The 26,934-nt window shown below is 49.7% G+C and overlaps 2 protein-coding genes across 5 annotated transcripts in view; both read left to right on the forward strand.

The window, feature by feature from the left end:
- Positions 1–58: 58 nt before the first annotated feature.
- On the forward strand, positions 59–22,399 carry adam9a (ADAM metallopeptidase domain 9a). Of its 2 annotated transcripts, XM_087849574.1 has the most exons (24): positions 59–468; positions 7,956–8,056; positions 9,868–9,926; positions 10,268–10,346; positions 11,581–11,657; positions 11,783–11,981; positions 12,159–12,224; positions 12,299–12,370; positions 14,420–14,589; positions 14,739–14,820; positions 14,979–15,112; positions 15,193–15,364; positions 15,823–15,915; positions 16,050–16,154; positions 16,263–16,353; positions 16,440–16,545; positions 16,861–17,044; positions 17,116–17,196; positions 17,278–17,383; positions 17,459–17,606; positions 17,736–17,838; positions 18,456–18,485; positions 18,722–18,780; positions 19,757–22,399. In XM_087849574.1, the coding sequence occupies exons 1-24, from the start codon at positions 384–386 to the stop codon at positions 19,824–19,826; spliced, it is 2,472 nt and encodes an 823-aa protein (XP_087705700.1). In that variant the 5' UTR covers positions 59–383; the 3' UTR covers positions 19,827–22,399. The 2 variants fall into 2 exon arrangements, with proteins under 2 accessions (XP_087705700.1, XP_087705701.1); XM_087849575.1 differs by lacking the exon at positions 18,456–18,485.
- A 490-nt stretch (positions 22,400–22,889) lies between these two features.
- Positions 22,890–26,934, forward strand: part of ogdha (oxoglutarate dehydrogenase a) — a 31,734-nt gene continuing 27,689 nt past the window's right edge. For all 3 annotated transcript variants that reach the window (XM_087849573.1, XM_087849571.1, XM_087849572.1), the window contains exons 1-2: positions 22,890–23,023; positions 25,550–25,925. In XM_087849573.1, coding sequence (XP_087705699.1) covers positions 25,686–25,925 — 240 coding nt within the window. In that variant the 5' untranslated portion in view covers positions 22,890–23,023; positions 25,550–25,685. The remainder of the gene's footprint in view (positions 23,024–25,549; positions 25,926–26,934) is intronic.

Below are 26,934 nucleotides of genomic sequence, written 5' to 3' on the forward strand. Positions count from 1 at the left end.
TGGTCTTCGGTGCTATTATTTTGAAGAGCCGCACAGGAAGCTGCGGCTGTTTCCGCCAGCTTGCTTCAGCTTCAGTCGAGTTTCCAAGGAGAGAAATATCAGCCGAGCGCGGAGAGGACGCGCTTCAGCTCGGACGGGACTTCTCAGAGCAAACACCCACACACACTCGGGGCTGACCTTTGACCTCTGGGACATTTTGGGGTCCGGGCGGGAAGCTCGCGGACGGTGTAGACCCGGGACAGGCTGCCATGGCCCGGCCGAGGAAGAAAAGCTGCTCTGGGTGCTGAACATGAAGCTCCGCGGGGGGAGACAGAGAGAGCGCAGACTGCAGTAACACACGGAGGGAGAGGAGGCACTTTAATTCAGGAGAGAAGAAGAGGAGGATGAAGATGGGAGGGACAGTGGAGCTGCTGGGCATCAGCTGGCTCCTCTTCCTCCTGCTGCTCATCGGAAACGGTCACTGCAGAGGTGAGAGGGGTGAGGAAGAGCGCGCTGAGTGGGAGGTTTATCGGGCCCTGTGAGGGACACTTACCCGGGGCATCACGGGAGGTGTAGTCCACCCTCAGCTGCTCTGACGGTCACTGCGAACAAATATCTGAAATGTTTCTATAAATGTGTCCAAGTTTAATCTTCATCGGAGTGAGAGGACGGTGCCTGCCTCTGTGAGCGCACAGGTGAGCACACAGGTGAGCACAGGTAGGAGTTTATGCAGCAGCTGAGGTTCCATCTAATCTAGTTACCTCTAAGGTTTCACGTTAAATGTGGCCAGAGTTTCACAAAGTGACAGGCGCGTGTGCAAAAGTAAGGTAAAGCACTGAGTCGGGCCCCTCTGCGGCTTCCTAAAGTCAGCCAATCAGACGAAAGAGAATGGGGGCGGGGCTTAGACGGGAAATGAGGATGAATGGCAGGACAAATGATGACGACAGAGGCCCGCCTCTTCTCTGATGCAGCGCTCCTCTGTAATCCTCCAGCTGTTTAAACCCAGTTAGTGTAACTGTTGCTCAGGTGTCCAAGTACCTGAGAGTGGTGAAGCTGAGGCTCAGGACTTTTGCACAGAGCGATCCAAACCAGCAGCAGATCATTTAGGCTACGTTCACTCTGCAGGTCTTGATGCTCAATTCAAATTTTTTGATCAAATGCGATTGTTTTGTCTGCTTGTTCACAGTACAAATAAAATGCGACAGCAAACGCTCAAAGCGGCCGCATGCGCAAAAGCAGACGTCACACACAACGCGCTCTGTTCAGACCCAGAGCAACAGTATGTGTGACTGATGGCCTTAATATAAAGACTTGTTTTGGACTTTGTTTCCCAATTTTGCTTTAAGTTATAAAGTTATTTTGTTATTTACATACAAAATAACTTCTGTCAGAATCTGCAGATTATACAGAACAAATAAAATGTTCACGTTTCTCCAACGTTGTTCCCAACAGTTGTTCTGGACGGACAGGAAGTGTTCGCAATGTCTTCTCCGGCGCTGATTATTGGCGTCTGTCTTGTGTCAGTGACGTAAAAGACGGATTTAATGCGACGTGACCATCAAACAGCAGCTTTCTGAAACATCAGATATGTATCAGATTCAGGACCACATATGAAAGTGACCCAGGTCGGATTTGTAAATATCGGATTTGTGGTGTTCACACTGTCACACCATGATCGGATAGATGGTCGCAGAGGGTCAGAAAAGTCGGATTTGATGCGCTTTCGCCTGAAGAGTGAACCTGGACCTGCTGATGGATCCTCTCAGAGCTTCTCTGAGCTGAACTTAGGTCTGAGGGGGAAAGTGGAGCGTGAGCACTCAGACCTCTGGAGGGATCTTGGGGTACAGCCGGCGTTCCTTCGTTTGAAACGACTCAGTTCAGGTGCCGAGAACGTCTCCTCAGCGCCTCCTTGTTCCCAGGCCGGAGCAGATTTTACTCCGGCTCCGGCCTGGGAAAGGAAGCTGGGATCTCCCAGGAGGAAGTGGTGCTTGCTTTACTGAGCTGTGGGTTTCAGTTTTCAGGCGTGCTTCCGTCAGAGCTGCCTTTTCTTTCTGGAAACTTTATTGAAACAGCTGTGAGAACAGCCACACTGAGCTATCAGGTGACCAAACCGCGCGGTTCCTTCCTGTTCAGCGCCTGGTTCTGGTTCCAGCTGAGCGGAGCTGAATAACTAGCGTGCTGAGACCAGTGCAGCGTTTCCATCCTCAGCCTGAAAGTGCAGTTTTTCTTCATCATAGTCATATCTACCAATCTGCAGGCGGTTCATTTCCATTTGTTCCCGTATTTGTGAGTCTTTCTTACACCATCGTTAATGTTCACACACACTAACTTCTTGAAACCCCTGGGAGCTGACAGATCTAGAAAACAGGAAGACAGGAAACTCTTCTTTGCTCGGTTTGAGGTTTCTGCACATGAATCTGATATTAATCAGTTGTGATTTCCTGTTCTGCGATGTGGTTTCAGAGCAGCGAGTCAGGCGATCACGCCACAATGCAGAGGTTTGTGTGAGAGTGGAAACCCTCAAAGGAAAGCTTTAACAGCTCCCGTTTAGGATGTCTGATGTCACTATGACAGTTTTATAAATAGAGTACATTTGATAACATTAATATTGAATATGCTAAATGCTGAGGACAAACATTGACGCGGGTTTACGCTGAAAGCTGCAAATAAAACTTGACAGAGAGGAAACGGTGTGCAGCTGAGAGCCGTGATGAGGTCAGAGAGGTGAACCAACAGAAGGATTCTAACGGTGATTCTGTCTTAAACTGGGAGCCAATGGCGTTCAGTCCCAGGGTCACGTGGTCACATGTCATGGTCACGTCCTGCAAACGGAACGTTACAATGCTCTAACTGAAAGCATGGACCAGTGTCTTTGAGTCGGTTTGGAGTAGAAACTGAACACAGGCTAGACACAGGAAGTGACACGTACAGCTGTGTATCGTCTGCATAGAACAGTAACTCCAAGACTGAAGCTCTCACTTCACTTAGATCATCATGTCGATGTTTGGACACACCTGTGCCGTCTTACCTGAGCTCAAGGCACTGCTGAGCACTCCCTGTGTGTGTGTGTGTGTGTGTGTGTGTGTGTGTGTGTGTGTGTGTGTGTGTGTGTGTGTGTGTGTGTGTTTTTTACAGTAAAACACGTTGACGTTTTTTGCTTTTTGAAAAAAACCATCCATCCATCTTCATCTGCTTTATCCGGGGCCGGGTCGCGGGGGCAGCAGCCTAAGCAGAGAAACCCAGACCTCCCTCTCCCCAGCCACCTCCTCCAGCTTATCCGGGGGAACACCAAGGCGTTCCCAGGCCAGCTGAGAGATATAATCTCTCCAGCGTGTCCTGGGTCTGCCCCGGGGCCTCCTCCCGGTGGGACATGCCTGGAACACCTCACCCAGGAGGCGTCCAGGAGGCATCCTTGTCAGATGCCCAAACCACCTCAGCTGGCTCCTTTCGATGTGGAGCAGCGGCGGCTCTACTCTGAGCCCCTCCCGGATGGCTGAACTTCTCACCCTATCTCTAAGGGAGAGGCCAGCCACCCTTCGGAGGAAGCTCATTTCTGCCGCTTGTATCCGCAATCTCGTTCTTTCCGCCACTACCCACAGCTCGTGGCCATAGGTGAGGGTAGGGACGTAAATCGACCGGTAAATCGAGAGATTCGCTTTTACACTCAGCTCCCTCTTCACCACGACGGACCGGTGCAGCGTCCGCATCACTGCAGCCGCAGCCCCAATCCATCTGTCGATCTCCGGCTCCCTTCTCCCATCACTCGCGAACAAGACCCCGAGATACTTGAACTCCTCCACTTGGGGCAGGAACTCATCCCCGACCCGGAGTGGGCATTCCACCCTTTTCCGGCTGAGAACCACGGCCTCAGATTTGGAGGTGCTGATCCTCATTCCCGCTGCTTCACACTCGGCTGCGAACCGCTCCAGTGCGAGCTGGAGGCCCCCACCCGATGAAGCCAACAGAACCACATCATCCACAAAAAGCAGAGATGAGATTCTGAGGCCACCAATGTGAAAGCCCTCCGCCACTTGGCTGCGCCTAGAAATCCTGTCCATAAAAGTTCCCATGCACCCTCAAGTATCCTCGAGAGGATGAAGAGCTGGTCCAGTGTTCCACGACCAGGACGAAAACCGCATTGTTCCTCCTGTATCCGAGGTTCGACTAGCGGACGAACTCTCCTTTCCAGCACCCTGGCATAGACTTTCCCGGGGAGGCTGAGGAGTGTGATCCCCCTGTAGTTGGAACACATCCTCCGGTCCCCCTTCTTAAAAATAGGGACCACCACCCCGGTCTGCCAGTCCAGGGGTACTGCCCCTGATCTCCACGCAACATTGTAGAGGCGTGTCAACCAGGACAGCCCTACAACGTCCAGAGCCTTCAGGAACTCGGGGCGGACCTCATCAACGCCAGGGGCTCTGCCACAAGGAGTTGTTTAACTGCCTCAGTGACCTCGCCCCCGGAAATTGGCGGGTCATTCCCCTCATCCCCAGACTCTGCTTCCTCCTCGGAAGACGTGTCAGTGGGATTAAGGAGGTCCTCGAAGTATTCCTTCCACCGCCTGACAATTTTCTCAGTCGACGTCAGCAGCGCTCCGCCAGCACTATACACAGTGCAGGTAGAGCACCGCTTTCCCCTCCTGAGACGCCTGACGGTTTGCCAGAATCTCTTCGAGGCGGTCCGAAAGTCTTTTTCCATGGCCTCTCCGAACTCCTCCCACACCCGAGTTTTTGCTTCAGCCACTGCCCGAGCCGCATTATGCTTGGCCTGTCAATACCTGTCGGCTGCCTCCGGAGTCCCACAGGCTAACCAAGCCCGATAGGACTCCTTCTTCAGCCTGGTGGCTCCCTTCACCTCTGGTGTCCACCATTTGGTTCGGGGATACCACCACGGCAGGCACCAACCACCTTGCGGCCGCAGCTCAATGCAGCAGCTTCGGCAATGGAGACGCTGAACATGGTCCATTCGGACTCGATGTCCCCCGCCTCCCTCAGAATGCTGTTGAAGCTCTGCCGGAGGTGTGCGTTGAAGATCTCGCGGACTGAGGCCTCTGCTAGTCGTTCCCAGCACACCCTCACTACGCGTTTAGGTGCACCAGGTCTGTCCAGCGTCCTCCCCCGCCACCTGATTCAACTCACCACCAGGTGGTGATCAGTTGACAGCTCAGCCCCTCTCTTTATCCGAGTGTCCAGAACATATGGTCGCAGGTCTGGTGATACGATTACAAAGTCGATCATCGACCTGCGGCCTAGAGCGTCCTGGTGCCACGTGCACTTATGGACACTCTTATGTTCGAACAAGGTGTTCGTTATGGCCAAACTGTGATTTGCACAGAAGTTCAATAACAAAGCACCGCTCGGGTTCAGATCAGGGAGGCCGTTCCTCCCAATCACACCCCTCCAGGTCTCGCTGTCGTTACCCACATGAGCATTGAAGTCTCCTAGGTGGAGACAACAGAGTCTCCAGGTGGAGCACCTTCCATGTCTCCTCTTCGGGCTGTGCCCAGCCGGGCCCCATGGACTAAGGCCCGGCCACCAGACGCTCGCCCTCGGGCACCCTCCCCAGGCCTGGCTCCAGGGCGGGGCCCCGGTAACCCTATCCCAGGCAGGGTAAACTGTTCCCTCGATGTTCTCTTCATAAGGGTCTTCTGAATCGCTCTTTGTCTGGTCCCTCACCCCTGGGTCACACACACCCCTCCACCACAATAAGGTAGCGATTCACAGAGAGGGAAAAGAAAAATCAGATAAAAAAAATGAAACCAGTCCTTTCTGTGAGAAGTTTCCACTGAGTCATCCAGAGTCTGAATGAATCACACACACACACACACACACACACACACACACACACACACACACACACACACTCACAGTTTCCCTGAATCATGACTCACGGTGTTTTTCTTGGACCTACAGACCGTAATCACAATGAAAGCAGCTTCAGGGTCTGATAATGTGAACCTGCAGTTTTCTCAGCGCCCAGCAGAGGGCGAGTCATTTGGCAGTACATCAGAGAGGGTGCGGCCATCTTTTAAATACAGTCTGATCGGGGTGGCGAGGCTCCTCCTCCTGAGTGGCTGGTCGCAGCTTCTCCTTCTTTAAATGTGTTTAAATCCGTTTCTACTCAAGTCTTCATTTAGTTTTTACTGTATTTTATTCTCAGAGCTTTTTGCTCGTCTCCGTGTTCCTCATGGTTCCACCTGATTTAGCTTTTTAAAATCTGTGGTTGAGATTATCTTTGGAATCACTTTTCCGGGGTTTTCCTTCTGGGCTCCCTTTGGTAGGGATGAGCAGCAGCTCAACAAACCAGCAGGAAGCAGTGAGGGTGCTTCCTGTTTGGAGGCTTCCTGCCCAGCTTCAGGACGGCGAGGTTGTTAACGTCAGACTGCAGGCGTTACCGTGGCTACAGATTAATGCACACACACACACTCGTGTTGGACACCATGCTGTCAGTTGTGAGCAGATGGCGAGAAATGAAGAACACAGTGTGTGTGTGTGTGTGTGTGTGTGTGTTTGACAGGCCACCACTTGGGTTTTTTTCTCCTGAGGAACAAAATACAGTTCAGAGCTTCCTTTGAAACGTGTGATTTGAGCTGCAGTGTGACACTGATACCTGTGTGTGGATCAGCTGCTTTGTTACCAACAGGAGCTGCCGAGGACGCGTTCAGCTGCTGTAGAGGAAACAGTGGAGCTGTTGTAGCGGCGCCGTAAGGAGCTTAAAGCTCTGCGGCTGGATTTATTTTCTTTCACTGAGCTCCTTTCCAAACAGGCCGTCATGTTGCTCTGAGCGTGTTTGCTTTACTTTATCAGCTCAAAGCTAAAGAAGGAAAACAGAAGAAGGGTGAGGCTGAATGTCAGCAGCAGACCTCACAGGCCGGGGCGGCGGGTTCAAAAGTCCCGCCTCCCATCGAGGAGGAAATCCGGAGAGAGAATGTGGTGCGATGGTGTGCAGGGACGGCTGCAATGAGGATTCATTGATGTTCTGCTGAAGGTCTCACTGATGCTCCTCAGACAGTGTGGAAACACGCCCGGCTGAGCTCAAACCAGGCAAACGCACGCAGGAAGTAGAGCAGGAGTGTCATCAGAAACATAAAGATGAGTTTCATGTGCATAAATCCAGATCCTGGATCGTGTCTGTGGATCATGTGTGACACTGACACTGACGTAACTGTGAAGCTTTAAAAACATTTTTAGCACCATCCTCTGTCAGCACAGGACGTGATGTCACCTGGTTGGTTGGTTGTGGCTAGCAGACTCACATTAGCTTATGTTGGCTAACTAGTGACATCATCGATAGCGCAGAGGAAAATGAGGACACAGAAACTAAACATCAGTGTGAGGCAGGGCTGGGACGATGCCAACGTCAACACGTAAAATACGTCGACGTAAAAAAATGTGTCGATGCGTCGTCACTTTCAAAACAGACATGGCGGCAGCGAGTAGCGGCAACATGAATGAGGCAGCCGCAGTCGACTTAAATCACTCCACCGAACACGCAGTTCAACAGCATGTTTTTATTAAAAGGTGTTCAAATGAAGAAATTTGTGTTTTTCATTGAGATAAATGAGTAAATGTGAAATTGATATACGAGTCAAATTTTGGGGAAATCATCGATAATCGAATCGGATTGAAAAATTAATCGTTAGATTCATCGATTAGGAAAATAATCGTTTTTTAGTGTGAGGATCACCGTCGTGCTGCAGCGATGAGTTCATGTTAAACATGGACCTGCGCGTCCTTAACAGGAAGTGGCTGTTGGCTGTGTGGTCAGCGGCTCTCAAACAGGAAAATCCAGCTGTTAGCCGTGATGATCTGGTTTGTAAAGCACTTCATGAACGAGTCAGGTGACAAACCTCCTCTCAGCTGATGTTTTATGCAGACACGTGCACCAAATGATGTTCAGTTCTGAGGCTGTGGCGAAGGATTTGAACTTGTTTACAGAGCAAACTGAACTGATTAGTTTCCCGTCTCCTCCTGCAGACTCTCACCAGACCGAGCACCTGTCGTCCTATCAGCTGACTGTCCCTCGACCAATCGGAGGCAGGCTGAGGAGGGACGTGAATGGAGGACTGCCCAATCAGGTTTGGAGGTTTTTATTTCTAGTTCATTTTCACAGATCACACAGAGAAGTTCACGTAAGACGATGATGAGAGCACACAGGAAGCAGCGCTGCTAGCTCCGGGTCAGAACCAGCCATGGACTCGTAGGCGGGCAGACTCCATCTTTGTTGGTCCATCACACGAAGAAGCTCCGATTATTGTGAGCCCAGTCTGCGTTAGGCGAGCTGCTGACTCCAAACTGATTTTACTGATGCGACTGTGCACACAGATTTTAAACATTAGCTTTAAACCGTGTTCGGCTCGCCACGAACACAACGTCCATGTGGCAGCACGCCTGAAGGCTTCGTTTAAACACGCTCGCTCCGCCCATGCTGCTGTCCCTCCCTGCATGCTGCAACATGCTCACACACACGATGACACACTCTGCTGGCATGTGCAGCCTGCTCAGAGACAACACCCCTGTGAAAGTGTGTCTGTGTGTGTGTGTGTGTGTCCTCACAAGTAAAGTAGAATGCAGATTTCGGTCCTCACAAAGATAGCTAGATAGGAATGTGTGTGTGTGTGTGTGTGCGTGTGTCTGTGTGTCTGTGTGTCTGTGTGTCTGTGTGTCACGTCGCTCGGAGCTGATTGTCCTCCAGCTGTGTCTCAAACAGCTGATCATTCCCGGGATCGTGTGATGTGAGCGTGCTCGGATCACCACGTTTTTCCACGTTTTTCTGTGTGAAACTGTTGAACGTGAACTTTCTCTGAAACTCGTCAGCATCGCCCACTTCCTGTGGAAACAGCTGACGGGGGAGACTCCTCACCTGTGGAGGCACGTCGGACAAAAACCGGGCGCCGCAGTGATGACCTCGCTGCTCTCAGCACCGACGGCTGCCTCGGGGTTCGTGACCCACAGAGGAGCTGAGAACGGATACATACACCTGGTGATGTCATCAGATACCTGACTCCACAAACAAAAAACAAGGTCAGCTGACTCTGCGAGGCGCCACGGGAACGCTGACCGAGCCAGAACCAGCAGCAGCTCTGCTTAATGAGTTTGAGCTTGAACCGTTTCCATGACGATGCCAAGGTACCCGACCTCTGACCCCTGCTGTGTTAGAGGACGGATGAGCTGCTGCTGGCAGCTGGACGATGGAGACCACCGCTGACTTCCTGTCCACACCAGCTGTCTGCGTGCGCTAATTATAGTTCTGGTGACACACACAGACACACACACAGACACACACACACAGAGCCAGGTGAGTCAGAGGCTCAGGTGACCTGCTCGGCGAGCAGCGGGATGCGTGATGAAGGCGATGCAGATGTTTGGCAGCCCGTGCTCGAGCTCGCCCTTTTTCCACCGCGGCAGAAAGTGACTGGAGTCGACGAAGTCTTTGTTCACAGCAGATGGAGCGTGTCTTTAACACGAGCTGTTTTAGCCGTTTGAGCTAAAACGAGGTAAAAATGAAACCTGGAGAAGCTTCGTGCTCCGAAATAACCCACAACACGGAGCAGGAAGTGGAGCCCGCAAACATCACGGGTACAAAGGTAACCACTGCTGGGAGCGACTGTGTGTCTGCCACATATCGGACGCTAGTGTCAGCGCGTTTGCTGTTAATTAGCGCCGTCACTGTTAGCTAACATGCTCCTCGTGAGGATCGAAGCGGTAATCCCGGCGCGTCGCTCTCTGAGCTCTGTGGCTGTGAATCCAACATGGCGACAGGACGGCAGGGAATGAGACGTCTTGGTGTTCTGCTTTCTGATTGGCTGATCTCCACCTGCACTCACACATGCTCAGTGTTTTATTCTCCAAGCTGTCACACTTCAAAGTTACCTTTCTGTGTGTGCAGGTGTCCTACATCATCAGCGTGGATGGAAGCGAGCGCGTCGTCCATCTGGAGAGAAACGCGTAAGTTCTGATGAGGGGCGGTGACGTGTGCACAATCATACGATCGCTGAGATCGAAGCTCGCCAACAGACGGCTGACATGTTTTTTACTTCATGGTCACAAAATCACAAAGTCTGTGACAGGTGATCAGGACGTCCTGGTGTGGAAACGCCACCTGATAAAAACACGACGTGAACCAAACAGCTGAGAGATTTTACTGTTAATAAAACTGTTTCCGTTTCTAACACCTGACTGAGCGCCAGCGGGAGGGAGGCGGGTGAAGGTGTGACGTGTCAGACTCACACCTGCAGTCGGGGGTTCGGGGTTAAAGTGAAGTTGGTCACATGACTGTCCTGTTTCAGGATGCTGCTGCCTACAGACTTCACCGTGTTCTCCTACAGTCCCAACGGATCCCTGGTCACATCCACGCCACCTGTCCAGGTAACGCCCCGCCTACCCGTCTGTCTGTTGTATATGAGCCTCACCGGTCCTGTCAGCCAGTCGCATCGCTCAGACTCACCTGCTTTACAAACGCCCCGCCCTTTTCTTTCCTTTATGGTCATTGCGGCGTCGATGCCACTGAGAACACGCGCTCTGTTTCCCAGAGAGAGGTGCATGCTGGGAGTTGATACTTCCTGTCAGCTGACCCGGGCTGTGTGATGTTTGAATGATAAATGGACGGTGGCAGTCTTTGTTTGGAGATGGTTACCATGGCGAGGGTCAGGGTTCGATCCTGTGACTAGCTGTCACTTCCTGTCAGTGTACAGAAACACGCTGACTCCTGTTTCCTGTATTTAAACTTGAGTCAGCTTGTTCAGGCCGAGCGCTCTCAGCTCGCTGCTCGCTGCTCGCTGCGCCCACAGAGGGGAGGAGACAGAGCGAGAGCAGCAGACCGCTGAGATACGAAACTAAGACGCCGCTGACTATCCGTGTCTAATCGTTCACTGCAGGGAGCTTCACAAAGTGCATTCTGGGTAAAGTTTGAGCCTCATGTGCCACAGGCGCCTTCGTTGAAGGAAAAGCCCTCCAGGCATTTCCATGGAGACCTTTGTGTCATCAGGTCGGTCAGATCAGGTGACGTGCTGATAGGTGGAGCCTGAGACCCACGGGCCACGGCTTGACCACCGCTACTCCATGAGGACAAACAAGAGGAAGTGAGAAAATGATGAGCTGGTGTTCCTCAAAGCCTCCCCCCCCCACACACACACACACACAACCCCGTTCAGCTATCTTAGTGAGGACCTTCATTGACATGCTTTCCCTAACCATTAACGACGCCTGACCCTAAACCTGACCGTAACCTAACTGTAACCCTGACACTGAAACCACACTTTGAGCCTCAAAAAGGCTTCAAACTTGTGAGACCGGTGAGTGTGTGTGTGTGTGTGTGTGTGTGTGTGTGTGTGTGTCCTCACAAGTGACTGTTGGTTCTCACAAGTATAGTAGAATGCAGATTTCGGTCCTCACAAAGATAGCTAGACAGGAACACAGACACAGACAGGAAGTGTGTGAGCTCCAGTGGAACTGATGCAGCAATAATGGCGGCAGTGATGTCACTGAAACTCAGTCTAGTTATGAACATGTGATCCAGTCACAGCAGTGTGTGTGGGTAGGAGGCGTGGTGGCGCCCCCCACTGGTGTGTGTGGGTGCTGCAGTCAGCTGTCTGTGTTTCAGGACCACTGTCACTATCGCGGCTTCGTCCAGGGCGTGGAGGGCTCATCCGTCGCCATGAGCATCTGCAACGGCCTCAGGTAATACACACATACACACACACACACGGGTCCATCAAACATGGCGAGCATTAAGGCGAGTCTGAAACAGTGTGTGTTTGTGTGCGTTTGTGTGTGTGTTTGTGTGCGTGTGTGTGTGTTTTCAGAGGAGTGATGCACCTCAGTGATGGCAGCTATGGGATTGAGCCGCTAGACTCCGCCCCCGACCAGCACCTGGTGTATCGCCTGCAGGATGTGACATCACAGCCCCGAGGGTGCCAAACGCCGCACTACGAGCACGGCCCCAACTCTACAGAGCGCGCTCAGGCCAGCTGGGAGGAGATCCCTCACGGGCAGCACAGACGGGTGCGTTTTCCCTCACGCACACGGCGCACGCTGACTTCCTGTCCCCTGAACTTTGACCTGTACCAGCTCTCCAGCTCTGGAGTCCTGCCATCATTCCTTTACAGTTTATGTTGATGGAGCTCCAGCAGCGCGAGCGCCGCCGTGCGCTCTCAGAGAGTAACCGTGTTTCTGTTCCAGGTGAGGAGAGCCGTCCTCCACAAGACGCACTACGTGGAGCTGCTGCTGGTGGTCGACAACGAGAGGGTGAGAGCACGACACCGGGTGGAGGGGGACTGCTGCGGCGGGCGGCGTGTAACCGTGTGTTTCTCTCTCCCCAGTTTAACTTCATGAGCAGGAACGCGACGGCAGTGAGGGAGGAAATGGTTCTGCTCGCCAACCTCGTGGACAGCGTGAGTGTCACATGTTTCCTCCACGGCTGAGTTAGCTTTGTGTCAGGGGAACCGTGCCCACGGCAACAGGAAGTGACTTTCCTTTCAGCTCGTTTGCTCTTGTGTGGTTAAAAGTCCGTAAAACCCTTTGATGTCCTCACCAAGAAAAAAGCATTTTTGTTTGCATTTCTTATTGATTTGGGGGAATAACCACAATCAATAGTTTAGTTTTTAAAATATTGATCTCTACCAAACGGCTGAGATGTCACTTAATGATAAGAGTATGAAATGTCATGCAAACACAAGTACATCAGATAATACAGGTGAAAAAACAAACAAAGGGCCAAATTATGATTATATTAATAAAAACTATCCAGACCATTGGATACAGTTTCTGTGTAGCAGCATTCAGTGAACACTGTTTCCATCAAAGGAAAGTATCAAACAACAAAATACATGAACACTCACATCCAGGCCACGTCTGATTGAACACTACTGTGCAAAATCAGCTTTGTTTTTAAAAAGATAAAATAAAAACTGCAAATCAGCACATCTGCTCGTGGTTTTGGTCGTTGGGGTCTTAGGGTGTAGCTTTGATGGAGAGCTGGATCATGGTTGTCCAACTCCAGATGCTGGTTAACTTGGTTCAGACACAACCAGGCGGAAACCTTCTGAGAGCCGTCGGTTTCTGGTCCAGTAGGGCGCAGTCGCTCATGTAGACCAGGTATTCAAGTCAAGGATGTATCCGAACTGTGGGATATGCCATCTCCTAACTTGTAACTTATAACTTGTCTGCAGGTGTAATAGCATATCAAAGCTCATTTCCTCCCATGTGATAATTATACACAGGGATGGTGATCTTTGCTCCACCGTTTGACCGATGAAAGAAGCATGAACCCACAGGCCTGTTTAGGAGGTTGACACATTTGTTGTCAAATCATTTCATTGCAATCAGACCTTCATCAGAGCTGTAATCACAGGCTCCATGGCCGTTCTTCATCAGGTCTTTCTCTGCCATCAGTTTGGTCATACAGTACCAATGCACCTGACACCAGAGCTGTGCAAGTTCTGGACCAAGCAGAAACCTGTGAAGAGCCGAGGTTCTTTTATGGGTTTGCAAAGTGTTTTTACAGCTTTGGCCCCTTAGAGGGAGCTTCTGTTGCTTTTCACTCAGGGGAGCATTGAAGAACATAGACCCCCCCGATACAGCAGCAAGTCGTGGATGATGCCAGATGAACAATTTAAAGCTCCACTCATCAGTATACTGGTGCAGAGTGCCAGCTGTTGTGGCTTCATATGAAACCATGAAACACACTGTGGTTGAAGGTGGATGGTACCATGAGTGTCATGCCACAGGACCATGTGATCTTTAGCCATATAATTGTTTAGCTTCCATATAGCAGTTGTTCCACATGAAGTTATAATTTTGAAAACTTAGTAATATTAATTTACCAGCTACTGTAATTTGGTTAAAAGCTAATCAGTTGTGATATTTGTGATTTCCACCTGTTATTCTTGAGTTTTACGATATTTACTAATAATAACTCAGAAAGTTACAAAAAAGACTTACTGAGGAAATTCTTTCAGCATATTCTTGCTGTGCTAACACTTAATGTGATTTATCAACAAAATGGGTCTAGTGGTCTGATTTTATGGCAAATAATCAATTTTAATAACATTACTTTATGTTAGCATTAGCACCATCAAATCAACCGTTTGGTTCACCACTTCTTAAAAAAATTATTAAACATTTAATTTCACTTTTTTAATGCTGTCAAGTGGCAAACATCTGTTTAGTAAGTCCTCTAACACTGTCATATATCAAACAATTATATCTTCCTACCTTAGTTTGATCAAAAACACTCAAAATATGTTGGACAGTTTTTTGTTTCTGACTTGCTGGTTGGGCGAGGTTTAAGAAGAGCCCACAGTTTCCATTCACAGCGCCTTCTGGTGGCTTTTTGTGGCGTTACAGATGAAAAACCAATTGGTAGAAAAGACTCAACAAGGTTTTCAATTTCAGTGAGGAATGAAAATGTGCTCAACCGAAGGTCGTGTGTGTGTGTGCAGATCTACATGCAGCTGAATATCCGGGTGGTTCTGGTTGGTTTGGAGATCTGGACTCAGCAGAACCAGATCAGCACCGACGGAGCAGCTGGAGAAGTCCTGAATCGCTTCACCCAGTGGAGGGAGAAGGAGCTGGTTCCTCGCCGCCGCCATGACTCAGCACAGCTCATCCTGTCAGTACACACACACACACACACACACACACACACACACATACACACACACACATACACACACACATGCTGTTTCTGGTTTGTTTGTTACTGCATGTGATTGGACCGTGTATCAGGTGATGATGGTGATGATGATGGTGTCTGTGCAGGAGGAAGAATTTCGGACAGACGGCCGGGATGGCGTTCGTCTCCACCGTCTGCTCCAGGAGTCACGGAGGCGGGATCAACGCGGTACGCCACCATGTGCAGTTTGATAAAATGTTTCTGCATCTGTGACGTTGATTTCACTCTGAATCGCACGTCTGGGGAAAGATCGGCTTTAGGAGGAACTCCGTCTCCCAGGGTGCATTTCAGCGTCACGTGACTGACCTGTGCTCTGTGTCCTTCAGTTCAACAACAACCTCGTGGCCTCGTTCGCCTCCATCGTGGCTCACGAGCTCGGCCACAACCTCGGCATGAACCACGACGACGGCCGACAGTGCACGTGTCCCACCGGCGCCTGCATCATGAACTCCGGAGCCACGTAAGACGCACACGGCGAGCTACGCCGCACGCTCACACGTACACGCTCACGCTCACTCCTAACGCGTCTCCTCTCTGCAGAGGGTCAAAGAACTTCAGCAGCTGTAGCGCCGATGACTTTGAGAAGATGATCCTGCTGACCGGGGCGGCGTGCCTGCTGAACGTGCCGCGGCTCGACGAGGCCTACAGCGCCCCCTACTGCGGGAACAGGCTGGTGGACTTCGGGGAGGAGTGCGACTGTGGCTCAGAGAAGGTGTGATGTGTAGAGGATGAGTCAGACATGCTATTGATACGACGTGTGCCGAAGCAGCGGCAACGCTCCTGTCAGTTTGGGCCCCGCCCACACAGTCACTCACTGATTTATTACACGACCTCCTCATCAGCAGGAAGTCCAACATCTACGCCGTCCACATGGTCCACAGCTGTGCGGTGGACCAGCTGGAGTTTTTGCCGGTCCGATTCTGGCCCCCGGGCCTTATGTTTGACACCCCTGTTTGATATGAACGCGTCGCTGTTGTTGAGTTTTCCTGCACACAGGAAGTGAAGATTTGTGGGTCGTTTTCACGTCTTTGTGCGATTTTCTAACGTTTAAAATGATTTTACACCAGAGACAGAAACTTCCTGTTTAAAGCCGGTCACGTGATCGACCACGTGTGTGTGTGTGTGTGTGTGTCTGTGTGTGTGTGTGTGTGTGTGTGTGTGTGTGTGCAGGAGTGTGAGGAGGACCCCTGCTGTGAGTATCGGACCTGTAAGCTGAAGTCTGGAGCTCAGTGTGCGTACGGCGAGTGCTGCTCCAACTGTCAGGTAAACACAGCGAGCCTCGTGACACACACACACACACACACACAGACACACACACACACACAGACACACACACACACACAGACACACACACACACACACACACACACACTCTGTAACTGTGTGTGTGTGTTCAGTTCCTGCCGGGGGGAACCGTGTGTCGCGCCAGCACAGATGAGTGTGACCTGCCTGAGTTCTGTAACGGCTCCTCGTCCTTGTGTCAGAGCGACGTCTTCATCCAGGTGAGGTCCGCTGCATTTACCTGAGCAGGTGAGCTGCCAGCTGAGCTGTACTTCATCACATCTGTGTGTGTGTGTGTGTGTGTGTGTGTGTGTGTGTGTGTGTGTCAGAACGGGCAGCCCTGCAGGAACCAGGAGGCCTACTGTTACAACGGGAAGTGTCGGCACTACGACAGCCAGTGTCAGGCCATCTTTGGAGACAGTACGTACCTCTGTACGACTTCATCTTCACTCCTCTTCCTCATTACTCAGCAGCTGACCCCCCCTTCTCCCCCTCCTCCTCCTCAGAGGCGAAGGCGGCTCCTGAGCTCTGCTTCAAAGAAGTCAACAGCAAAGGAGATCGCTTCGGCAACTGTGGCTACCTCAACCACGGCTTCAAGAAGTGCGAGAGCAGGTAACACACACACACACACACGCACACACACACACACACACACACACACACACTTCCTTAGTGTCCGTCCCAGTGTGAGGAGCTGAGACTGATGATGTCACAAAGTCCCACGCAAGTTAAACGCACCTCCAGCTTTGACCTGATGGTGGCGCTGTGTGCGCTCCAAACCGTCACTACACCTGTGTCGCTAACAAACTCCATCTCCCAGGGTGCATTTCAAAGCCCCGCCCACATGACTGTGCTGTGTTCAGGCGTCTTTCCCACAGTCCGTCTTCGAGCCTTCTTCCGTTTTCCTCATCGTGTTTGTTGCCATAGAAACGCCATGTGTGGGAAACTGCAGTGCTCCAACGTTCAGGCGAAGACGGTGTTCGGCATCGAGCCGTCGATCATCAGCACGCCAATCGCCGGAGGGAAATGCTACGGCGTGGACTTCATGCTGGGCTCGGACGTGCCCGACCCCGGGATGGTGAACGAAGGGACCAAGTGTGGAGAGAACAAGGTGAGGAGGAGGGAGGAGGGAAGGGGACGAGGAGGGAACAGCGAGGTGTTAAAGTTTCTTCTTCTGCTCAGGTGTGTGTGAACTTTGAGTGCCGCGGCGCCGACGTCCTGAGCTACGATTGCGACGTGCACACCAAATGTCACGGACACGGGGTGAGTCGCCTGCCTTTCCTCCTGCCTACCTGTCTGTCAGGTGAGTCACATGACTCAGTGTCACCTGTCTGTGTGTCGCAGGTGTGCAACAGCAACAGGAACTGCCACTGCGACTACGGCTGGGCTCCGCCTTTCTGCGAGTTATCGGGTTACGGTGGAAGCGTTGACAGCGGACCCACGTGGAACGGTATGTCACCTGCAGACCTCGGACTTACCTGAGGTCAGCCGTGTTAACGCCCTCCTCTGTGTGCCCCTCCCCCAGATAAGGACACTTCTGTCAGGGACGGCCTGCTCGTCCTCTTCTTCGTCGTCCTCCCGCTGCTCGCTCTCGGCGTCTTCGTTTTCCTGCGCAGGAACGAGCTGCTGCGGCGACTCGGGCTGAGCCGCAGGAAGAGGTCTCAGGGATATGAGTGAGTGCACGCACGCCGCCACGACCGCAGGAACCGCATGTTCTCTGTGCTGCGTTCAGGGACACTGAATATAATTGTAAACCATTAGCTGCACGCGTGGCGCTACTCTCACGGTCATGTCTCCCTCAGGGCTGACGGCGTGGCTTCAGCCAATCACAGCAGGAGACCGCCTCCCAGAGCACAGCCTCCACCTGTTGCCCGGGGTAACGCCAATAACATCGTCAGAGACGGGGTAAGTTTAGGGTTTAAGTAAACATGCAGATGTGATTTAGGAGGCGGCGTCTCCCTCGTTTCACACACACCTGCCTCACCTGTCCAGGTGTGTGATGATGTTTGTAGCATCGTTCCTGCAGCTTCACCCGGTTTGTTCTGTGTGAGCAGTGAGTGGGCGTGTCTACAGAAGGTTACAATTAAAAATCTTCAGGTGGACACGCCCACACGGCCTGCTGATGATGATGATGATGTTGATGATGATTTTACTAATGACACAAACCTGCTGTGACCCTGCTGATCAGGAGGCTGAGAATGTAGATGGTGGTGATGCTCTCCTGGTAAGCCTCAGTGTAGAAGCTGAAGGTAGACGTAGTGATGAGAACACCAAACACAGTTATTGATCACTGTGTCGTTAGATGACCTCACAGGCTGGTCGATCAGCTGATCGCTGACAGTGACAGACTGTACTAACCAACCGAGCAGCTGATCGGCTGTCTGCACGGTTTATTGATGAGCTGATTAAGCTGTGTGATTAATCACTGTAGTGTGTGTGTGTGTGTGTGTGTGTGTGTGTGTGTGTGTGTGTGTGTGTTGATGCATGAGCTCTAACACGCTCTGCTCTCTCTCCATGTGAAGCACCACGCTCAGCTGCTGCCACCACAAGAGGTAAACCCTGCTCACTTCTCGTTACCACTCTAACTACTGCTGCTGATGTAGCGTTAGCTTAGCGCTGCGCTGTCTGCAGGTTAATCATCACAGCAGGAAACTAGAAAGCAGCTTTCACTGACCCAATGACATCAGGTAAACTGGGAGAGTCAGACAGGACAGGTAGATCGGTGTGAGGGTTTGAATGGGACAACGACTCGCAGATTTACCCAGGTGTGCTTCCTCTGTGTGTTCAGGTGGTGGAAACCAGCCGGACGGCTCCTTCCCATGCTCTGAAGCCGCCACCGCCTCCTCTGTAAGAAGTCGCGCACCACCACATGCACCGAAACACAAACCGAAAACAATCATTTCAGTCAAACCTGAAATGTGGAAACTTGACTTTCAAACTAAAAGTTGTTTTTAAACATTTGACGCGACAGCGGCATGTTTCCAAAAAATACAGCTTTTTGCATTAGCTTCTAAATGATTTGATCTAACTTGGTGTTAACTAGTTATAGAAGCTAGCCTTAAGCTAATGATTCTTAGAAGCTAAATTTAAGCTACTGAGCCTTAGATGCTAACTTGAAGCTAATTGGACAGTTAATGGGATTCAAAGCTGTACCTGTGGCTGATGCCAAATCGACTGTGTTTACAAATAATTTTAAGCCAACTGTGAGTTTGCTGGTTACTAAAATGCAATTTAATTTTAAGCTAAATTGTCTTCTACTCTTCTAGATTTAATAAACTTAAAAGCTGCATTTAAGCTAAGTGGATCTAAATATAAGCCAGATCAGGGCTCTAGACTAACTTTTTGCCACCGGTGCACCGGTGCGCCTAACTCTAATTTTTTTTTTTTAGTCGCACCACTGAAACATTTGGTCGCACTCCAGAGCCCTGAGCCAGAGGAAGACATTTTGTTTACCCAGTAGCTAACCGCAAACTGACTTAATTCATATATTAACGTTAAAGCTAACTGGACCCAAGAGTAAAACACACAGACACTAGCATTAATTTAACTCGACAAAGAAAGAAACTAGCTAATGTTAAGCTAATCCTAAACTGGATACAGCAGCTTACTCCTAATAGGGCAACACTAGATGGCCATAGATAGATAACATTTATAAGCTAGTCTTTAGAGTGGCTAGGTGAACCCAGAAGCTAACTGCTGGTGTAGCTGTATCTCTGCAGCAGTTTGAACTGTGGCGGAGTGATACATCGTCTCAGAGAGTGCACGCTGTGGTTTTCGTGGCCAGTCACCATGTAAACTCTGTTTCTTCTTCTTTCTTGCACAGGAAACCGAAACCTTCTGCTGCGTCACAACCTCTGGTGCCTCAAAGACCTGCACCCGCGCCTCCTGTTTAACCAATCAGGGGTCTTCTAACGACACCTGGACGACCCCCCCCCCCTCCCCCTTCTGCTTATCTTCAAACCCTTCCCAGTGAACTCAGAGCTAGTTCCTTAGCAACAGCCAGAAACATTTCTGTAGCCATGATAACCAGACTGCACGACCATCGCAGTAAAGTGGATCCAGGTGGACCGGACGAGGAACTTTGCAGAACCTTCAGGAACCCAGCAGGTCCAAACTGGAGCCGCTGCTGTTCTCTAACCTAACCAGCCAATCAGATTGTCCTAAAAGCACGAGTTCTTCTGATTGGTCAGTTCTACGAAGCCTGCTTAAGTATTTTTAAACTTTCTGATTTAGTCATGTGACCTTTTAAACAAAGTATAGCAAGTATAGCAGGCCACGTGGGCCTCTCGATCTGATTGGCTGGTTTGTAGTTGTGGGTGGAGCATGCATCTGAGCACTGGTTTGTTTCTTTTCTGTCTCTGAATGAAAGCACTGATAGCACCGCCCATCTGCTCAGCACTGTTTTAGGAATGTAACGCGCCCTCCTGCGGTTGTGCGCCGGTGCGTTTGTTTCCGTCGTCTGGCTCGCCCTGCGTTCGCTCCCTCGCTCTGCACAGAACTGTAAATCTACGATATGCAAACAGCGTCTGAGCGCGTAGCTCCTCTGGTCTCAGTTCGTCATGCAGCATGGCGCCGTCTCTGCAGGGAACGAACGCTCACCAGGCGAGGCTGCTCGGTATGCCTCTACTGTCCAGGTATTTCCACCAGTTAAAATATGAGTCTGAGCTTGCAAAGCATTCTGGGAACCGTAGGCAGTCACATTTGGTACAAGCAAAGTGGATTAATCACACATGGAGGATAAACGATTCCTAATCATCTGTTAGAGTTGACTCTAAAGTTCAGACCTGCACTGAGAACATGTTCACTACAAGTCTGCTCAAACTGAACAGCAGCTCCTCCCAACATCGTTCATTTCTTTCTTTCAAAGACTTTATCAAACACACTCATTCCTGATTATTATTACCAGTCTGACTGACTCAGTGGAGCTTTTTTTAAATCTGTCGCTCTTCTGTTACGGTTGAAGCTTTTTGCAGATCCACATGTTTCTTCTGGGGGGACACAGACCCCTTTTCACCAGTGTTTTAAAATTATGTCCAGTGGAAGCAGAACTTGGGTGTAGCCTGCCGAGCATTCAGAGTGTGTGACGGCATCTGAAGGTGGAACAAAGTCCTTGAAATTCTTGGCAATAATGTCCCGAGAGCGTCCACGCTTCCTGTCCCGGGCGAGCAGCGATCACGCTGAACTCTTCCCGCATTCAGGGCGTCTGATTCAAACCAGGGATTTTTACACCACCGGTGAACCAAACGCTTGCGTTCTGCAGCTGACGAGCCTGGATGCACTGTGCTGTGTAACCACGTTGGTATTTTTAAATGTCTTTTTTCACTTACTTTGCTCTTTTGAGGGTTTTTGCACAGAAACTGAGGACTCCACTGAGGATGTTGATGTGTTGCTCACAGGGCTATCTTAGTGCCATTTGACTGTTCATGCCAAAAAAATAAACCGTAGTCTGTGCTGAGCTCCTGAGTGAAGACAGTCGGATGCAGTTATTTAAAGAGCTGAGAGCAGCTGAAGCTTCAGGTTACAGGCAGCTGCTGACTGCAGCGTTTAAAGGGGATCCGTTCTTATCGTTTCCACCTCTGCACTTTGTCAGAGTAGCTTTTCATGATTCACACCTTAAATTAATCCAAATTTCTGTAATGCAATCAAAGCTTCACCTCACAAAGCTTAACGTTAGCTTAGAGGCATCTCCACGGTGCAGTTAGCTTCGGGGTGCAGAGTCAGTTTGGAGTTTGTGGGATTACTTCGCTCATAATTTAGCAAAGTCTCTGCTCCTGTTAGCTAGCTGCCTTAAAGTCAGCTGATGTGAAAGGTTTGTGGTGTATATGCGTTTGGAAGTTTGGCCATGTTAAATATGAATATTATAAAATTGTAAAATCAAAACTCTTGGTGCTCAGCAGCCATCTTGGTAATTGAAAGTGTTTATTTCTCCAGGTTACGCTAACTTTAAGACCCTAATTTCATGAAATTGGGTGATTACATGTACTTTTACCCAAACAGGTAAAAGGTCTCTGTCAGCACAGCTGGTGGTCCAGGTGGAAAAAGCTTCAAGTGTTATTTTGGGTCAGCACAGGCCAACGTGAAGCGGTCCCCTTTAAAGCCAATTAGCCAATCAGACATCCTCAGTGGGGTTACATTCATACTGAACCTGTGTAAAAGATTTCATTTTCTCTTATTATGAATGATTTAATCATTTCTTTTTGCTTTTCACCTGTAATCTGTGGTCATTTGAACATTTAATTATTAACGTTGCTGCGTGGCGTGGAAGCCTCCGCGCTGACTGATGATTTTTATGATTCGATGGATGATCTCTCACCTGTTGGACAACTTCCTGTTTCCTGTTGGACAGGTTCAGGTTGTTACAGCCAGTGGAGCTCAAACTTGTGCTGCTTGCTGTGAAAACCAAACCTGGAAGAATAAAGGTCCTTCAGCTGAACATGATAATTTAATAAACTCTGTTCATACAGACTGTGATTTGTTTGCTTTCAGACTTAATAAAGGTGCACAGAAAATAGTTTGTCAGGATTCAGGTTCCCGTTTGTGGCGACATCCATTTAATATACAGAAAAGCACTCACAGCCTGACTGCAGTCGTTGTCACACTTTCAATTTGAAAAAATCTTTTTGAAATTCAAAGTTGTTTTGTTTTAGAATTGTACAGCTTTTTTAAAAATATATTTAGGACCAAAAGGGTTTTTTAATGTCCTGATACAATAACTGTATTTTAAAATAGTTTTGTGGAGTTGGGGCATTAAAATAAAATCAAGCCCTACTTTTTTTCTATTTTTTAAACTGTTATTTTAGACTTAAGTTGTTGTTATTTTTACTGAAATATATATTTAAAAAAATACTGTTGAACGACTTTTTCACAACAAACATTTAAATGAGTATAAAAAAAGATTCCTTGTTAGTGTATTTGTTTAGTTCCGTTTGTAGTTTTTCTACAGCGGGACCACGCCCCTTTCATTGTACGTGGTGACGTCAGCGCGGGCTCTGCTCCTGTGCTCAACACATCGAGCTGTCATCATTTTACCGGGAGAAGCGAAGGGCATCCGGGATACCGGCCGAGAGGGGGCCCAGCACTGTGTTTGGAGGTCAGTACCGGGCATTTAGGGGGGACGCTGGCCGTGAGCGGGGACTCGGTCCGACCTGCGGGCTCACTCGGGGGCGGGTTCCGGTTTTGATTCGTGGAAAATGAAAACCGTTTGGACGAATGCGAAGATGCCTTGTTAGCCTGCTAGCCGCGTGCTAGCTGCTACGGCCTTTTAAAGTAACATTTGGAGCGAGGCCGTCCGTTTAAAGGCTCCATAAGCGGAGCAAACGCTTCCACTGAATGCAAACACATAAACTTATTCAGAATGAAACTGCTAATAGCTGTTAATTTAAAGCAGGGGCGTTTTGTGAAGCTAATCAGCTAATTATATAACGCGCCGCGTTAGCGCTGAAGCTAAGCGTGCAGCTAAGAGTTTGCGCAGTGAGAGCCGCTCCGTGTGGCTTCACACACAGCGGGTTTTAGCCATTATGCATTCAAAACAGATGATTTTACGATGTCTGGGGAACACGGGCAGGCATTTTCGGGAACTCATGACTCGTGAAAGGACAAAGTGATCGAATGTCCGGGTGGCCAATAGAGAAGTCTGGATTTCTCACAGGCAGCCAGTCAGGAGGCGCGGTAGGCAGGTAGTGGGCGGGTCCAGGCAGGGTTAAGGGGAAGGAGAGCAGGCTGGGAGTGGAGCCCCAACAAGGTCAAAACAAAGCAGAAAGTCCCGGTGTGGGGCGAGAGCAGGCCCGTGGGGGCTGGGAGGTGACCCCGCCCCCCAGAACGACACGGTTCCGGTTCTGTAACTGGGTTCTGAGAAGAGCTTGGAGAACTTTAACTCCCTGAGTTCTGTGAAGATCTGCAGAAGACTTCAGACTTGACCCTGTTCGCTGAGTCAGCACCGGTCAGAAGTATAAACACCCAGTGTGACACTGATCTCTGACCAGCAGTCTGCGGGTTTCCAGCATCTGTGCAGCTGTTTTAGGAAACGGCAGGAACAATATGACCTGCGTGAGTTACAGCTCACTGTTTTGCAAGTTGAAATAAAAGGCAACATGGTAACACCAGTTTAAAGGATTCCCACCAATCCAGAAAACTGCTGGGAGTCACATGACCAAAGAATTGAGATGTTCAACTTGCGAAGAAGAAAAACTCCCAGGATTGTAATAAATATACTTTAATTAGTTTGGTTTAACTATCTCAGGCAGAAAACGTATTTTGTTTTTCACAAGGTCATAGAAACAGGAAGTGCAGACTCACATTCACACTCTGCTCCATTTTGAGCAGGACAAACCCTGCTGACCTTGCAGGACCTCTCTCAGGCCTGTTTTGTGGTGGAGTACCTATACGAGGCGAGGTACTTTGCTCTGGGGCGGGTATTGTTTGAGATATGAGCTCAGCAGTCACCAACACAGCCTACTGACCAATCAGATTTCTGGAAAAGAGCGTCACCCTTACTGGAAGATCCTCTGTGTAGACAGTCAGAGGGTCTGAAGGTGTTCTCTTTATCTGATGAGCATCAGGAAGAAACTCAGGAGGAGCTCTGCTGCTGCGTCCTGACCTCATCGACATGTAAACTCTTTGTCCTCTCAGAGCATTTAATGCCAAAACTAAAGATTTTTAATTACCACGAGAGTAGCGAGAGGGTTTTAATCACAGGCGTCTGTTTTACTGGTTTCCTTCCTGCTTTGGATAAACTTTATTAATCCAGCAGCTGTTTTCCAGTCTGACTGAGCAAAGCTCACACATTCATGCAGTTTTTAGGCCTTTACTCTCTCACACACGCATGTGCATGTTTCTGATTGGTCAGAGGCTCCAAACTGTGCCTCTTTCATGTGAGCACTGATAAACCTGTCATGTGACCCCCACCCAGTGTGATTGATAGTGAGTGAAGCCAGACATGGAAAGATATCCTGGATACGCTGACCGTCATACAGGCTCCGTGTTGGTTGGTGAAATTTAAAACACCAGCTAAAAGTCAGACGTGGTGTGAGGAGGCTGTGCCGTTTTTATCAGTAATCAAACGGTAGTCGTTATTTCTGCAGCGTGTTGTTCTGCTGTGCTCAGAGGCAGAAACCTCGGTGTTCTCGTAGTGTCACAGTGTTTACCTGGAGAAGGGTGAGATGGCACGTCTTGTGTGTGAAAACAGCAGGTGTGTTTTTGAATAAACTTTATTGCAGGGGAACAAGGTGTGTTTGTTTTCCTTCTGCAAGTGTAGTCATGTGACTGGGCGGGCTCAGACAGCCACCTGCACAGAAAGTAAAAGCGTGCGATGCACCGATCTTACAGGTCGTTCCTGGAGTGCGAGTCTGACAACTGCTGTCTGTAAATCTGAACGTTAGCATCTTTAAATCCACCGTGCCGCATTTCTGAGGACGCCGTTTGTCAGGCGCCGCAGATCAGCCTCTGACATCGTGTTCCTCTGCAAACAGCAGCTTGAGTCGGCGCTCGCAGCGTTATTAGAAGCTCGTCAGACAGAAACCGCCGTCGTTAAATCCTAGAGCACAGCTCTCTCTCACATCTGAATAAAGGTGACTGTGGTCTGGAGAACAGGGGCTAATTCTCTCTCTTCTTCTCTCAGAGGACTGACGTGGACGTCTGACTGCTTCCTGTTGTGGCCCTGACCTGCGTTTTTCTTCTGCATCAGTGTGAGGTCGAGGACGTCCGGACTGTCGGACCGAAAGTCACCGCCGTGTGTGATACTTTAAGGACTGCTCATGCATCGTTTAAGGACTTGTGCGGCGCGGTTGCGTCCGCTCACCGCCTCGCAGGCGGCTCAGACTGTCGGCCAACAGCGGCCAATCACAGTCACCTCCACGGGTGGCAAAAGGACGTTTCAGCCAATCAGGTGTTACACAGCACCGGTGGCTTCGGAGCCGTTCCTGAATGGGACGAGCTCCAACTATGTGGAGGAGATGTACTACGCCTGGTTGGAAAATCCCAAGAGTGTTCATAAGGTAAGGAGCAGTGGAGCCCCTGCAGGTGTGGAGGGGTCAGTGCAGAGGTCGGTTTGATTTTACTGCTGGCAGCATCGATGCAGGACAAACCCTCCACAGTGTAATGGGACATAAACCCAGACAATCAGAAGTTAAAGGTTTGGTGATTTTGAACACATAAAAACAGCTGCACCATTTCCACAGTATTGATAGATTCCACAGACAGAAAGTCACCAGACTTCTTTCAGTTGGTGAAGAGTTTTCATCCGAGAGTCCCACAAATTTAAACCCTAGTGGGAGTGTCCTTTAAGAGGGTCGTTGACCCACTGTTGAGCATGTGCCTCATCCCCTGAGCCGAGGTGTGGAAAAGGGTGTGGGTCACTATCAGCAGAGGTTTCGGGTGAAACCATTGTGAGGCCCACGTCTCTCAAAATGAGGAAGATAAAAGTTTAGTGTCCTCTAGCAGCCCCGGGTCAGACAGTTTTAGGTGCTCATGTACAGTTTTATATTTTTAAATATTAATATGATGTTTTATTTCACTTGAAATGTAAAAAATAATGTTCTGAAATAAAGATAGAAAGTGTCAGTCTGCCGTCGTCCTGACTGAAACAAACAGCTGATACTTTCACTGCACATTTGTCTCAGTGTAAAACAAGCAGCTCGGTTTTTAGTGGCTAATGTGGAGGAACTGCTCATGTTTACTGAGCCGTGCAGTAAACAAAGCATTTAAAGAATTAGCATGAAGCATTTTTAGAAATGCTTTCTTCTGATTGGCTGGATTCTGGAAGTATGGAGAAGGGCAACAACCACTCTGAGCGGGTTGTACGGTTTTTGTCAAAGATCACCGTATAAGGAGATCTGTGACAAGCTGATGTCAGCACGAGTAGAAACAAGTGAAAGTGAATGTGTAGGGCGGGCTCGACAGGAAAAACTGCATCGTTAGCTCGCCGCTATTCGCATCATGTCGCTAAACAACTGAACGCTCGGGAAACGTTGGCCAAACCAGCAGTGGCACATTTCTTTATTTTCT

Source organism: Neolamprologus brichardi, chromosome 12, assembly GCF_056152115.1.
Source record: "Neolamprologus brichardi isolate AB-2024 chromosome 12, ASM5615211v1, whole genome shotgun sequence".
Classification (NCBI taxonomy): domain Eukaryota; kingdom Metazoa; phylum Chordata; class Actinopteri; order Cichliformes; family Cichlidae; genus Neolamprologus; species Neolamprologus brichardi.

Coding starts and splice junctions, on each gene's coding strand:
- adam9a (XM_087849574.1), top strand. CDS start 384: ATGAAGATGGGAGGGACAGTGGAGCTGCTGGGCATCAGCTGGCTCCTC. Junction 15,365..15,822: donor GCGACTGTGGCTCAGAGAAG/GTGTGATGTGTA, acceptor GTGTGTGTGCAG/GAGTGTGAGGAGGACCCCTG. Junction 17,607..17,735: donor AAGAGGTCTCAGGGATATGA/GTGAGTGCACGC, acceptor TGTCTCCCTCAG/GGCTGACGGCGTGGCTTCAG.